Genomic DNA, 15,184 nt, shown 5'->3' with positions numbered 1-15,184 from the left:
GCCAGCTCTTTGTACTTTTTTTGTGTGATTGCTAGCCTGAAAAATGAACCCAAGTCTGAAACCATTATAAATACATTAAAAAGCATTTACTTCAAGAAAATTTCTGCTGTAAAAGAAAATGGAAAATTGTTGAGGAAAACACTGTCATCTGCTACTCAACGTGCAGTTATCTTTAGATGAAAAGTAAGTTCAACTAAACCCAGTGAAACAACAGAGTGCAGAGCCAATAGTCCATTAGTGTAGCTAGATCAATATAAAGGAGAAGAAACATGGGCTTCATTTCACTCCAGCACTCTTGAAGATGACCTGCTGAAGATTTATCAGTTTTATATAGGAGGATTTGCCCTCCTCCCCTCTTTATTTTCTCCAAAATTGTACAAAGTGAAATACAGCAAAAAGTCTAGGGGGAAAAAAAGTACAGTCCAAAGACAATAGGCCATTTCTGCTTCTGTCTGCTGTCAATAAAAGAAAACTAATCAAGGGCAGGTTTGTAAGGATATGGTTTTTGAAATGTGTATTTTCACCTGTGACAAAGCTTTGTTTTTTGAAATCCCGCACTGCTCCTCCACTATGCTGCAATTACAAACAGGATGTTTTCTGAAGGTTCACTTATTGCTTAAACTTAGTAGTAAGCATTCATTTCACCTTGATGTTGTAGAATTAACCACACAACCTTTCACACAGGAAAAAAAGTCTGGCCCACTGGGTGAAATGAGAAAGGGACAAATGGTGCAATTGAGGCAGAATGTACAAAAGAGAAGTGTGAAGAGAAAAATGGCAGGCAGAAAAGAGAACTAGAACGAGAAAGGTGTTATGGAAAGAGGTCAGTGCAGTGAAATGAACTGAATGGAAGATAAATGGGATGGCTAGAAACAGCTAGAAAAAAAAACACAACAGGCTGTGGTTGGTTGATTGAGGTGTGGTGCTGGTCAGGTTTTTTTTTGTTTTGTTTTTTTTTTTTAATCTGATGAAATTTCAGTAATTCAGTAGACTCCCCACTTCTGTTGGAGAATGGAGAATGTTGAATGTTGGAGAATTACTTACTTAGGTAAGTAGGAGAATGAAACTTAGGGACTTCAAACCTATCACAGAGAACTTAATGAACTCCAGAGATGTTTTGTGTGAGCATGGTCTTTGAACTCTAACTTATATTTGGGGTTGAATACTCCAGGAAAACAGCTAGTTATAGGCAGCAAGCAAAAAACAATAGTAGTTCTGGCACTCTTAGACATATGACATTGTTTCTATTTCTGATCAAATCCTGTTTTATATTCTGCTACAGACAGAGTCCTTCCATTATTTTTTCTTCCTTAGGTAAAAAGAGCAAGTCCTAACTAGATCAAAACCAAGGGACCAGGTTGGATTTCTTCAAAAATTTCTGCTGTTATAGCTTCAAGAAGCCATGTTCTGATCCAGTTATAAGTATGTTCAGAGTAGTTTAGTATTCTTGGGTTTAAACAAGCACTTGAGACCAAAATTAGACATACAAAGGACACTAATATTAAGCAGAGTTCCTTTAGTAAAAGAAATAAAACATAATTTCATAAAATTGGCTGGCTTTTTAAGCAAGTGCAGTTAACAGAACTTTTTTTTTATAGTAATTATAATAAAAGGTAAATACTGTGTATTTGTCAACACAGTAAATGTTAAGGAGCTCTCTACACAGCACTGTTGAACAGCACTCAGTACTCTTCAGTTTCATTTCAACATTACAGCTGAATAATAGCAAATTAGTATAGAAAGTCTAAAAAAATCAAACTTGAATGTTTATATATACATATATATATTAGGTCACACGCTATATTTGATCAGATTTCCAATGTAAGGTGAAAAACTGGAAGTTCTCACACATATTGCAACAGATTTGTGGTGTAAGTGTTCTTTTAACATTCTACTAACAGGCTACGGATAAGCTATAGACACATGCTGCAAAATAAAACGTATCAATACCTAAAACCTCTTGTAGTCCTGAAAGTTATGAAATATCAGAATAATTCTTCAAAGGTGGATTTTTTTTTTTTAATAAATAAATAAATCAAAGCACTAACTGTCTCTGTGTGATTACAAGATGAAAACCACATTTGAAAGGACTGCCTTTCAAGTGACTGTAACCAGACAGTGAGCAAAAACCATTCTGAAACAGGCTTTCAGGGACTATAAAACCCATCAATATTTCTGTCTCAGAAATTAAAACTAAGTATGACATCCCTAAGCTCATTTAGAATTGGTTTGGATGTTATCATCATTATTAATGGACGTAAATGCCATTGCTGTCCTTATGCTCCAGAAACAAGAAGTGATAGAGCACATTTGGTGTTCATCACCTACACTCACGTCTGAGGGCTGCGTGCAAATCCCCCAGTTATCCATGTTGTAAGGGTATCATGGAAAATGCATTCTCCACTATCACTTGGTTCTGGGAGAAAAATACTCTGTATCTTGACCACTGAGCCTGCACAAAAAGTAACATTCTTCACTTATACACACATGTGCACATATACATATCTGCACACACATTTCTACAAGAGCATGCACAGGAAGACCAGGCTTTCTTACTTCTGTTTTACTTTGTTTTCTCCCAGTTTATTTGTCTGTGACTGGGCTGTGACTCCAATTTGTGATTTTATGTAAATCTTCTCCACTGTTTTCCCCTTTTAGTTAGGGGAGGAAAACAAAAAAAAAAAACAAAACAAAACAAAACAAAAAAACACCCCACACAATCAAAAGATGAAACCTACCTGCATCCTTGTCTACAGCAGCTGGCATTTTCAAAGGTGCCATAAAGATTCAGGTGCCCTGACCCTGCTGCAGTTAAAGGTAACTGAGTTCTTGACTCCTTTAAATAGTTCTCACAATTCCTCACTAAATTATATTTGCTGGACACCAAGCACTTACTAAATATACGGAATATTTAGGGGACTTCTACTGTTACTTCTTGTTCTTTAATTTTTAATCTCAGTTACACGAAAATACAACCCGAGCCTCATTGCTAAAACCCTTTTTTACTGACATTTTACTAGCACCCTGCCCTCTCACGTAATAGAAGAAACTGCTTTTCTAGAGCTGCATACCCATACCACTTGAAAAATTCTGTATCATCTAAAGACTGCATCATTATGGGATTGTTCAGCCTGGAGAAGAGGAGGCTCAGGGGCGATCTTATCGCACTCTACAGGTACCTTAAAGGAGGCTGTAGCGAGGTGGGGGTTGGTCTGTTCTCCCACATGCCTGGTGACAGGACGAGGGGGAATGGGCTAAAGTTGCACCAGGGGAGGTTTAGGTTGGATATTAGGAAGAACTTCTTTACTGAAAGGGTTGTTAGGCATTGGAATGGGCTGCCCAGGGAAGTGGTTGAGTCACCATCCCTGAAGGTCTTTAAGAGACATTTAGATGTAGAGCTTAGTGATATGGCTTAGTGGAGGACTTGTTAGTGTTAGGTCAGAGGTTGGACTAGGTGATCTTGGAGGTCTCTTCCAACCTAGACGATTCTGTGATTATCTTTCTTTATGGTTTCCTTGTACAGTTGGTGTAAGAATAACAATCACAAGAAGGAATTTTTTATTTTTTTTTTGGTGCAACTATTACTGTCTTTTATACTTCAAGTTCTTTTCTGACAATTTTTCAAGTTATTAAGTCCTATTTGTTATTTCTTCTTTTTCTTTACATCATTCCCCCATGAGCAAAACTTAGCAAGGTGATCCAATTTTTTTATCTTCCTTCTTTTCCCCCCCTATATAAGTGTGGAACATCCACAATTCTAAGGGACACCTACCCTACATGAAAAATTCTGAAAGGAATTTTAAGAGTTGTAAAAAAAAAAAAAAAGGTTATTTATAGTATCAAACCGGGAGCACGTTAATTGAATTCAATCAGCAGAGCAAGGATAAAAAACACTATCAAGCTTAGGGTACCATAAATGGAGCAAAGATTTCAGTCAATTAAGACTAACAGGCCTCAGAAGTTTGCTAATTAACATCTACAGGGACAGCAAACTGCTGCTGAAAGAGAAACTTGCCTTTAAGGGCCTTTAAGGGGAAAAAAGATTTCAGCATGTTTCTAGGTATCGTTTAAAAGCATGTGACATATTGCTAGGCCTGCAACAAATAATCAACAGCGATATATTGGAAATATTTCTCTCCTGTTTTGGGGTTCAGTGATCTTTAAGACATCAAACTGCACGAAAGTTATGGTAGTAATGTGAAGCACGCTACACAACAGTATTGAATTACATTAAATTGATCAGAAAAACAGCAGCCTCTTGATTGGGAACATACTAAGTTCCATCTGTACAGTGTATGAGCTAGTTTGTGCATGAATCTAACTTGTTAGATCATGACAAAGAACACAGCATGAAAACTAACTCAAAGTTTGAAGTATGTGAGCCAGCGACTACCGAGCCATTTCCCTCATTTGTATGATTTGGCAAAGACAGACAATTCTCAGGTCTTTGAGAGGAAAAAAAATCCACCCAGTGACAGCCAGGAGAAATAAAGTAATCCTTGCTACCATGATATGATCTGGAGCTACTGACTATATTTTCTGTTGCTTCCATCTGCTCCTGAAAATTGCCTCTCAAAAAGCCGCCTTCTGACTAAAATAGACACCTACATTGTGATTTCAACATATGTACAAATAATTTCATAAAGCATGCAACTCCATGTAAAAAAAATACATAGCTGTTCATGAAAATTGGTGGTTTTTACACAGAGAGAGTATTTCACAGATTCACTCAGAAATGATGCACTGTTCAATATTCAAAATACAGCACTTCAGCTAAAAGCACGTACACATCTGTTCTTAGACATGTGGCACACTTCAACAAACTCAGGCGAATCAGTTATGCTTTGTATGTACCAGTTTTAGAAACTATGAAATAATGGAATAAAAATTAGTATACTACTTCGAGGAATATTATAAGGTTGAAATTTTTAAAATCTGCACAAGTTACCAAGTTTGGAAAAGCACTAGAACAATGCAAGTTACATGACATTCAGTGTTTTCTCCTAAAAATCAGTGCAATATTTGGTCATTGCATTACCCTGCATGCTCCTCCTTTAAACTGTTAAATGATTTTAATGAACTACCATTATGTTTCAGTTTTAATATTACCCAAGACTATCTTTGAATAGTCCGTCCAATGTTCCAGAAAAAAAAAAAAAAGGGTAGGTATGTATTACACTTTATGCAACAGATTTTTCATCACAATGTGGCCTCAAATTGACTGATGAAGGAAAAATATGAGTATGTTCCATTTAATTCGTGAGGCTGATAAATGCAGACATCTGTGTACTAGCACCTCTCTGGAAAGTCCAGGAAAGCAGCTTTAGGACCACTCCTCAAAATCTCAGAGTGTAAGTCAGTCCTCCTGTTATTGTTATATTATGGGTTTGTTATATAATGACAAGAATAATCTTTATCACTTCATTCCTTACTTGGCATAAAATGACTTTTTGGACTGATCAAACACCTCAGGCTTCGCCTCAGTGTGTAATCAGTTTCAGCAGCTGTTCCTAGCTTCAAATACTACAAAGCAATGGAAGTTAATTGCTTAATTAAACTCAAACCTCAGTTGTCTTCTTAACAGGCAGGGGCCTGCCTAGCTTTTGGATACTGAAAGACAGAGACCAAGCAAATGACATTGCTCTTCTCTCAAGGATTGTCAATCTAGGAGTGCTATGGAGACACTGAAAAGGAAAAGCCAAAAGCCTCTTCTGGGGAGCAATCAGGAGTCTTGTTTCCTATTTTTGACCTGAATTACTGATTTCATATGAACACAGCTACTGTATTTTATAAAGAAGATTTTTTTATAGGCTGACCAGTACACATAAGCAAATAGAAAAAATTGAGGACATATCTTTGACCAGACTATACTGCCTTGTTGAGCTTGATTTATCCTAGTCAAAGTTCTCAGTCCACGGGGATTTTTTTTTATTTTCCTCCTCCAGTTTTCAATGTCAGCAGGTCTAATAAGACAACACAAATGTATTTTACCTGACAAGCTCCTCTCTGACTTCAGCACTCTTACATACATACAGAGCACTGGGTTTACACACGATGGTCTTGGGTTTTCCCTGGTGCTCAACCATCAAGAGCTCATGTGATTTTAAAGGGTTAGGATGTGCTGGCATGAGGTTACCACTACAGCTAAGCTTTAAGAAAAAATTTTTGTCCCCATTTTGTACTGTCAATCAACCATGTTGAGAACTACTATCTTTACTTTTCAGAATTGCTAGTTTTTCTTAAATAACTTCTGATTAAAAGTGGAGCCACATCTCTTCCATTACTTCTGGCTCTCATTTAAGAGCTCTTAAAAAAATCAAATAGTGTATTTACAGGAATTCACCCTTATATTTAATACTCAAATCTAATGAAAACATTAGATTCCATTTCTGATTTTATTATTTGAAATATTTTAGCCTCTATATATTACAAATTATTAAAATTTCGGGTAAAACTGATAGCTATGGAGAAAGTACCAGAAGGGAAGTAAATTGCACTCAGGAAGCATGACCTTAAACTAGATGAAACTGTATTGAAAATGTATATAGTGAATTTGTCAGGCAGCTTCTCTATTACGATAAAAAAGTATGATTTCATTTATTTCAGTGTAGCATTGCCAAATTCTGAAGGGCTTTACCATCAGGCGAGGATCTATCTGAAGCACTGGTGTTTTATCTGTTATCGTATCACCTCATAATATGTCGCATATTTTTGCTTTAAACATGCAAAGAGCAAAGTATTACTGTTTTTTTCATCAAGGTATTTATAAGTCTGAAAGTTCAATCAGTCAGTTAATTGCATTCTCAAAGCATCCAAATATCTTAGGATCTTTAAATAGGTGGCCTTAAATTAATGAACATGCCCACATATGACAACTTTCACACAGAAAACTGGAAATACTTACAGAACTAACAAGATGCGTAAGACAACACCACAGTTTGAGCATGCTTTGGCACTGTTTCAATATATTAAATTTCTGTAGCTTTTGTGGAAAACTAACTTTTTATTATTTCCTGTTAAGTACATAGAAATAGTACATACACACACAGCTAAGTAATTGCAAATCATGCTTCACATATTATTAGGTTTTGATCTTGAGGGATTTTTTCCTAATAAATATACGTCATGCTTTCTGAAAGACACCTAAAATAACAAAACCAGTATTTTTTGGTAATGAAACTACCCTACCATCCATGGACAACCTCCCTTTGCTCATTGTTATTCATTATGATAGTTCTTCAGTAAGAAAGGTAACCACAACCCATCTGAAGTTTGAGCTGAAGGGACCAGTAATTTGATATGAACGCATGAAAAGTCTTTTATGAAAACACAAAAATCTAGATGAAAGACAATTTTCTATGATTATCAGTAAGCCATGTCGGTGTCTTGTGGGGCTTACCAGCAACTTAAAAACTAGTAACATTTCATCACAAACTTTCAAACAGGATTATGAGAAACATCTTTATCTCTTATTAACATTATGGTTGTCTCTTTCATATGCTGAACTTCCATCCCATCTTGTACAAAAAGTTCAATTCCTTTGAGATAACCTCAGGAAGCTATCTGAACTCTTTGTATCCTTAAAGCTATTAACACATTTAAGTGATTGTTTGTAAATTTTATGACTTCTGAAAGGTAGCAATATATTTGTCACTTTTTTTTTTTTTTCCAAAAGTATGGAATTGTTAGTGTCCCTGGTTTCATTCTTGATTACATTGTATTTTGCAAAGTAACTGTAATCATAAGCATCCCTGAGCAGCGAACTACATAGGAACGCCAGAATTAGTCTCCAAAAATAAAGGTTTCTACGTGAGTCTGAAATACAAAGAAAGCTTAGATAGTATAATTATTTTTCCTTAAAAAAAAAAAAAAAAAGAAAGAGAGAGAACTGCAATACCACCCACCCCCAAATACAACAATCTGGAACCATCTCTTCTACAATGACAGTAAATGACAGAGTAGAGCAATGCTGGATACTGCAGTGAATACTTAATTCAATACTTACCTCAAGCACAGTAACAAAGTGTAGGTTTATAGATGTATATACTCTCCAGTACTGTATTTCAGGGACAACCAAGCATTATGTACGTGACCAAAGCAGGAGTAGGCAATTCACACAGTAATTCCTGCTGTACATAAGGGAGATCTTTTAATTGCAGCCAATCCTCCTCTTTAGAAAGGGAAAGTCTCTGAGAAGGCTTTTGGGAATGCCAAAACTGCATGACATGGGAAGCTAAAGGAAGAAAATAAACTACCTGCCTTATTTAATAGGGGTGGTGAGAGCATGGCTTCCATTCTGTGATAATGCGGACATACTGAGACATGTTTTCAGCCTGAATAGAGATGGGGGTGGATTTCACAACTGAAATAGGAAAAGAATCCACTCAGAAATGCTAACAGAAATCATTAAAGGCACTTCAAGACTATAGAATACAGTTAGGCATGCATATAAAAGTTGCACTGAAAATGTAGAAGGATGATCTGCTGTTTCAATGTCTGCAATACACAAAACAGCTGAAATACAACTAGGAAGCATTCTTTATGACAAAAAGAGGTTTGGTTAACAGCTTTTGACCAGGTTTATTGATTAGTCTTTGGCACTGAGATGCTAAATTTGAGAATTATATATGGAGCCAGCCTGCACTACGTTCTTGGCAGACCTACTGGAGCTATGATGTCAAGGAAAACACATGGACTGCTGCCAGGTGGAGATACAAGGAGCATTAGGCCTTACACAAATAATTCTCTTCAACACCCTAGAGCCAATTTTTCCCTGTTGTGAGGTAGGGGAAAATTCCTCCATCACAAGCGTTCCAATAGCAGATAATACAGAATCAGAGAACCACAGACCAGATCAGATTGGAAAAGACTTCACAAGATCACCAGATCTAACCTTTCACAGGAAAAGGGGAGCTTAGGTGAGATTATCCAGCACCCTGTCCATTCACATCCTTGAAACCTTCAGCATTAGGGACTCTCCCACGTCCCTGGAGAGGCTGCTCCAGTGATTGATTAGTCTCACTTATTTCTTGTATCAAGATGAAACCTCTCCCAGTGCAACTTGTACCTGTTGTCCTTTGCCCTCCCAATGGCTTCCTGTAAAAACAGAAACTCCATCTTCCAAGTACCGGAGGACCATGATGAGGTCCCCTCCAAACCTTTTCTTCTGCAGGGTAAAAAGACCTAACTCCTTCAGTCTTCCCTTATAGGGCAGGTTCCCCAGCCCTTTATCGCAAGCTAAAGGAAATTCCATACAGAGATGCCTCCTTGTCCTGATGGCGTACCTGTGGCAACCTGGCTCTACTTTAAGAATAGAGTCTTGATATTATTCAGTCTGCCTGTCTAGCTCAGAAATAATTTGGTTAGTAATTTAATCTGTGGTAAACTAGTTTACAAAGAAATTATTTGATATGGAACACTCCCATTAAAGTAGTCTGATGATCAGTGGCAGTTGCTACTGAAATTAACACAAATTCTAGTAGCTCAAAGCATCTCCAAAAATACGGATAATTTTATGGATGTCTAAATTGCAAACCTCTGTGACTAACTTTAAACACTTTTTTGGGGGATTTTTTTTTTTTTTAACAGAACCAGTCCCTCATTTCTTTAAATAAAACATTCAAAAGCTTTTCATACATTTGAAGTTGTGCAAAAATAGCAGTACGACATTAGTCAAGAGACCTTGCAAAGAACATTTTCAAAGCACTGAATAGAATTTTTTTTTTTTTGTCGATGCAACTCCTACTGTATTTTTGACAGACTTCACACCGTTAAAACCATACACGATGGCTGACTCCCTGAAATGTACGGCAAAATTCATTCCAGAGCAAAATTTGCATAGATTCTTACCATCAGAATTATTTAAACAAGCTTCCTACCACACCTTTCCTTATATTGGCCATACCAATAAATATAATAGTGAAAGGTTTATTGAAAGTGATAAGAAGTTTGTATAGGAAAATATAATCAAACAGGTGGTCAGGCTCTGTAATTCCAAAACTTCCCTTTAAAGAGAACACTTTTCTCTTTAATTTCATGGATGACTGGAATTTTCAGTCTAAAAATATATCCAGCGCTCCGTGAAATTTACTTGTCTATAAAATGTCCACTCCTGTTAACACAAACAAATAGATCTATACTTCATTAGATATAATTAAACAGCAAGTAATCTTGGTCTGATCAAAGTCTTAAGCATTGACCTCCAAAGAAGATGTGTAACACTGCCTTTTTAGCAATGAAAAATGTAAATTCTTATGCAATGGTACCTAAGTGATGAAAACATTTCATATTTCCTCCTTTATAAAGTGCTTTAGCAATAGCCCAGAAAAGTAGGAGTCCTGGAGATATCTAATAACATATATTCAGCCTGAAGGTGGATGCTACTCTTTGCTAATACCACTGTACAAATTTGAGCAAGAACTTATGTTAGTGAGGGCAGTTAGTCCCATAATCGTATTATGACAAAGAATGAAGTCTCTTATCTAGGAACCTACTACTTAGGAAGCCGTCAAAACATCTTTAAAGCTTATTTTGCAAAGCAAGTGAGATTAGTCCTATCTTTTTCATTAAGCTATCAGAACTTCACAGAAATACACAGTTCTCATAGACAAGGCAGCCATCCATACTCAGAGGACTAGAATCATTCACATGCATATTTCACCTATGCTTTAGATGGTGAAAAAATGAAACTTAAGGAAATAAACTCTTTTTGTGGCTTAAGACAGAAATCTACACAGCCTGACAATCTATGGGGACCCCAGTTCCCCCTTGATTTTCTGAATTTCTCACTTAATTCTCTGCATTTTATTGAACCCTGCACGATGAAAAGAGTTAGGATTCCCAGACAGGCAAAAGATATATAGCTTCCCACCCCCCCCCCACCCCCCCCCCCCCCATAAATTACACATCTATGCTGTTCTTAATCAGCTGAAAGTTCTCCACTTCCAAGTAACACACACTAACAAATTAGCTTGGATTAGAACACGCATTAGCATTAGGATTTCTGGAGTAAATGCTCACAAGAATACTATCATCACATGGTGGAAAATTAGAGCATTGACCTCTTTTGCACTGAGTACTAAAAACACACCCATTAGTATTTCCTATTTCTTGCTACACTCACAGGACAAACAATTGCCAAAATATGGCAATGATGGATGAAGAATACAGAAAGCTCTGAGATGAGAGCAGAGGCACTTACAAAGACTAAAATGCTATACATATGCCTAATTTCAAGTAGAATTTGCCCAAAGCAAAATCAGTACTATTATGCACAGACTTAAACATGTATTAGACAAAAGCTGAAGACTGGAAGTTCTTGGTTTACTAGGTTTGTTATGCATACATACAAACCACCTTGAAAAGTTCAACTGCAGTTTTCCACATAAAAAAAAAAAACACATTACATATCACTGTTCAAGCATCATGAAAGATGACCTGAAGAAGGCAGACAAATAACGGGGATTGAACAAGCTTTCCATACTTTACTTTGGGATTGGGAAAAGCAAGCACAGCTTTCCACATGGGCAAGTGAAAACTTCTGGAGTAAACTTTGTCAAGCTGTAGCTCTGGAAACGCATTCCCAATTTGAAAAAGATGAGTTTTTCTTTTTTTCCAAATAGAGCATGCTGTTGCTTGTAATATTTGCGATACTTTGGAAAGTTTAGTTTGAAACAAATAAACCTTAAGACGCAGAAAGTTCGCCTGACTATCCAAACAAGGACATCCCTGTTTAAATTCTATTCCGTATTTTCAAAGAACTGTCTGTGCTTTATTTTTGCCTATAGTTCTCATGCCAACTACTTTAGTGGTGGCACTCTCAACTCTCTCAATACCATTCCTAATGGTACAGTCTTTCATGTAGTCTCTACTAGAAGTATAGCAAGTGCAAAAGACTCAGCAACAGCCCCATAGAACAAAGAGTTATAATTAGACCCACAAAACACAATAGGAAATATAATGGTTTGTATCTTTGCAAATGTATGCATAAAACAAAAGACTAATACCTCTAGCTAAGAGAGTTGGAAATCCATATAAAATATTTAAATAGCCACCCTTTCCCTGCTGTGAAAAATCCTAATTACTGAGCTGATTAAAATACCTACCATATTATAAACATCTCAATTAACATGTTTTACTTCAAAAGCAAGTAACAAAACAAGTTTTATCAATATAAAAATCCATGTGCGTGCTTTTTGCCCATATAATCCTGTTTTTCTTCTTTCTTTACATTTTATATATTGCCAATATTGTCTGATTTGATAGAACCAGGGCAGAGAGTTCCTGAGGAAAAGCTGTACAGCAAATATTCACTGACACATGCACATTACAATATGTTGATTACTATATGCTGTTTGCAAAATAAACAATGTGTATTGTTCCATGCTTTTTTTTTTTTATGCATACTGAAGACATTTGGCAACAAAAATTACTGAATATATCATTATTGACACTACAATCAACCTTCTGATGAGTGGCCCATGTTTTTATCTTGCTGCACTCTACTTCTCTTATTCATTCCATACTATGTATGGAATGAATACTATGTATGGAATGAAAAACTTCACAAGAGTGGCCTCCTTATACACATGAAGTCTTTACCAGTCATTTTCCAGCCCCAGGGAAAGAACAGTGTTTCTCAAAACTACAGTTTCAATTAGATGGTATTTTTCTCTTAAAGCTCATCCCTCGCATCTTATTTTGCAGCGGAGGTGGGGAGGTTAAAATCCAAGTTGTTATCAAGCTAACACAGGGCTTACTAAGAAACCTTTTCCTTAGTAAGGACTAAACAGGGGCTTTATTAAACTTAGCTAGGGCCACATGTTAATGCACATTTTTATGTTCATATACTTTTTTTCTTTCTTTAAAGTGAAAGCTGCAGACCATGTGGAATGAAGTAACACTGCCATATCTACCCACTCATCTCTATTTCAAGCTGTTGGCATTTTACCCCACCATTAAACCCATCAACATTTACACGACCACAGGCATTAGAGAAAATAGTTTAAAACACACAATAGAAGTACTTTCTGTCATTGACCTTTTACCTAAAGGTGAAATGTTGATACTCTATTCAGAACACGTCACATACATACAGTTCCAACCCACACACAACTATACAGAGAGAAAAAAAAAAGAAAAAAAAAAACACACACCAGGTTGAAACAACTCCATGCAACAACTTCATTGAAATAGCTGACGTGGAAAACAAATAGCATTTCTATCATGAAAACTAGCCACAAGGAACTATCAGAAACTGCCAAAAGAAACCACAAAAAGAGAGGAAAAAGTCAGTTTTGTGATAGTAAGCGTTTGCTAATTTACTGAACTGTACCTGTAATGATTCCCAGTCCTCTCCTCTCTTCTTTTGAAATTCTGCAGAGGACTGATGTATTAGCAGCACCTTGTAGGTGCTTTCAGGATAATTTACCATTAGCTGCAATGCTATTTAAATTTAGATAGGCATGAGGCATAAGGTTATGATTAATACAGAGAAAACCACATCTAAAGACAGGATGGCTTTGGTCTGTTGACAGTTTAAGAATTTAATGTATTCTTATGCAGATTATAGGAGCAAACTGTGCCAGGACAGGCAGAGGCAGTGCTAACTAAAGACACAGGCAGAAGAAAATGCTCCTTCTTTACACTCACAGTGCCAGTGGCTGAGTGAGAAGAACCTGCTGAACTACAGAGCACTGCAAACACTCTGCCCCTCAGACTGGAGATCTCTGGAAATAGCTTTGGCAGGGAAGAGCCTTGCAAGGCTTGCAAGGTTAGAAGTACCTGGGGGGGGGGACCTGGGGGGGGGACCTGGGGGGGGGGGGGGGGAAGAGGAACGACAGCACTGTTGAACCTACTTTTAAGTACACTTTCACGATTCTCAGCAATTTTAGTGGGAACTTAAAACATCATTAGTAAATATCTACATACACTTAGCAGTAGGTACACACAGCCCCTCACCTGCAGAACACAAACAGTACCGCTTTCCTTGGCTGCCATGAGCAAACAGCCTCCCTGTGGCGCAGCTGGGGCCTAAAGCCTGGGGCGGCCCGGGGGCTGGGGGGGGCAGGCATGGCCCGGCCCAGCGCCCCACCAGCAGCGGGGCACCGGGCAGCCCCGGCACCTCCGTGGGGCCAGGGCCGGGCTCCAGCTCCCCACAGCCCTGCCAGGCCCTGCCAAGGCCCAGTGGGGCAAAGGCTGGTGGCCCCAGGGCTGCTGCAGGGCCTGGGCCTGGGCCGGGCCGGTGGCGTCCTTGGGGCTGTGACAAACACGGGGCACCTGAACCATGCAGGTGCAAGAGTAAAAAAATAAACTTTCCTCATGTCATTCATCCATTTTGTTTCGAGTTCAATGAATGCTGGGAGAAGAGCTTAGAAAATAAGCCTGTACTTTTTTTTTTTTTTTTTTTTTTTTGGTCTCTCTCTGAAGAGCGGAGGTATTCGATAACAATAACAATTATGAACTTAATATCAAGGTTTAGTATTTCATTTCAGGGAGGTCCCGGTGGTCTTCACAGGGATATACTAGAGGTAAAGTGAATTGTCTGCAGTCTATTTATAAATTACAGGAGGATGATGAAAGGATAGCAAGAGTATCTGAAAGGAACAGGCAGTGGAAGAGTAGTAAACATGGAAACAAAACAGGAAAGGAAAGGGAGCTTGGAGAGACTGTTGGCAGTAAGAGCATAACATGGAAAAAATACAGAAGAAGTAGAGTTCTTCCATAAAAATCAGGTATCCTAACTTCATGTTTATTCTCATTTTCTTCGCTGCAAGTAACTTCTTACTAAATGTGAATTCTACTAAGCTGAGCAATCCATAATGCCAAAGCATTTATATAATAAATGCATTGCAGATAACTAAATAAAGCTTGTCAGACTGGTTAGATATGAACTGACGTAGATGCATTCTCTTACCTTAAAACATTATCTAGAAGCACTTATGAAAGTTCATAAGCTCATGCAGTTCCACTGATACCAATGGAGCTGTGCCAGTTTGCACCAATGGAGATACGCTGGGGAAAAAAAGACTTTGAAAAGTGAAAATATATATATATTTGGATAGAATCCGACAGCCCATTGCTAATTCAGAAAAATATCTCAACGCTTACATGGCCTGGCTGAAAGCTGCTGCTAGGGCTCTGTTTTGTATCTATGGAAACATTTTCAAGCTTCCCAACACCTCCT

The 15,184-nt window shown here is 37.6% G+C and overlaps 1 protein-coding gene across 3 annotated transcripts in view; it reads right to left on the bottom strand.

Moving 5' to 3' along the window:
- Positions 1-14,906, bottom strand: part of LOC308190633 (uncharacterized protein) — a 288,343-nt gene extending 273,437 nt beyond the window's left edge. For all 3 annotated transcript variants that reach the window (XR_013947386.1, XM_080582248.1, XM_080582249.1), the window contains exon 1: positions 13,960-14,906. Coding sequence is in view for 1 of the 3 variants with exons in the window: in XM_080582249.1 (XP_080438375.1) it covers positions 13,960-13,998 (39 nt within the window). In the remaining 2 variants the exon portion in view is untranslated. The remainder of the gene's footprint in view (positions 1-13,959) is intronic.
- Between the last annotated feature and the right edge of the window lie 278 nt (positions 14,907-15,184).

Source organism: Anser brachyrhynchus (assembly GCF_964034855.1).
Source record: "Anser brachyrhynchus genome assembly, chromosome: 2".
Lineage (NCBI taxonomy): Eukaryota > Metazoa > Chordata > Aves > Anseriformes > Anatidae > Anser > Anser brachyrhynchus.
Note: the sequence above shows the minus strand (reverse complement) of the source record. Positions and strands in the feature narration are given on the sequence as shown.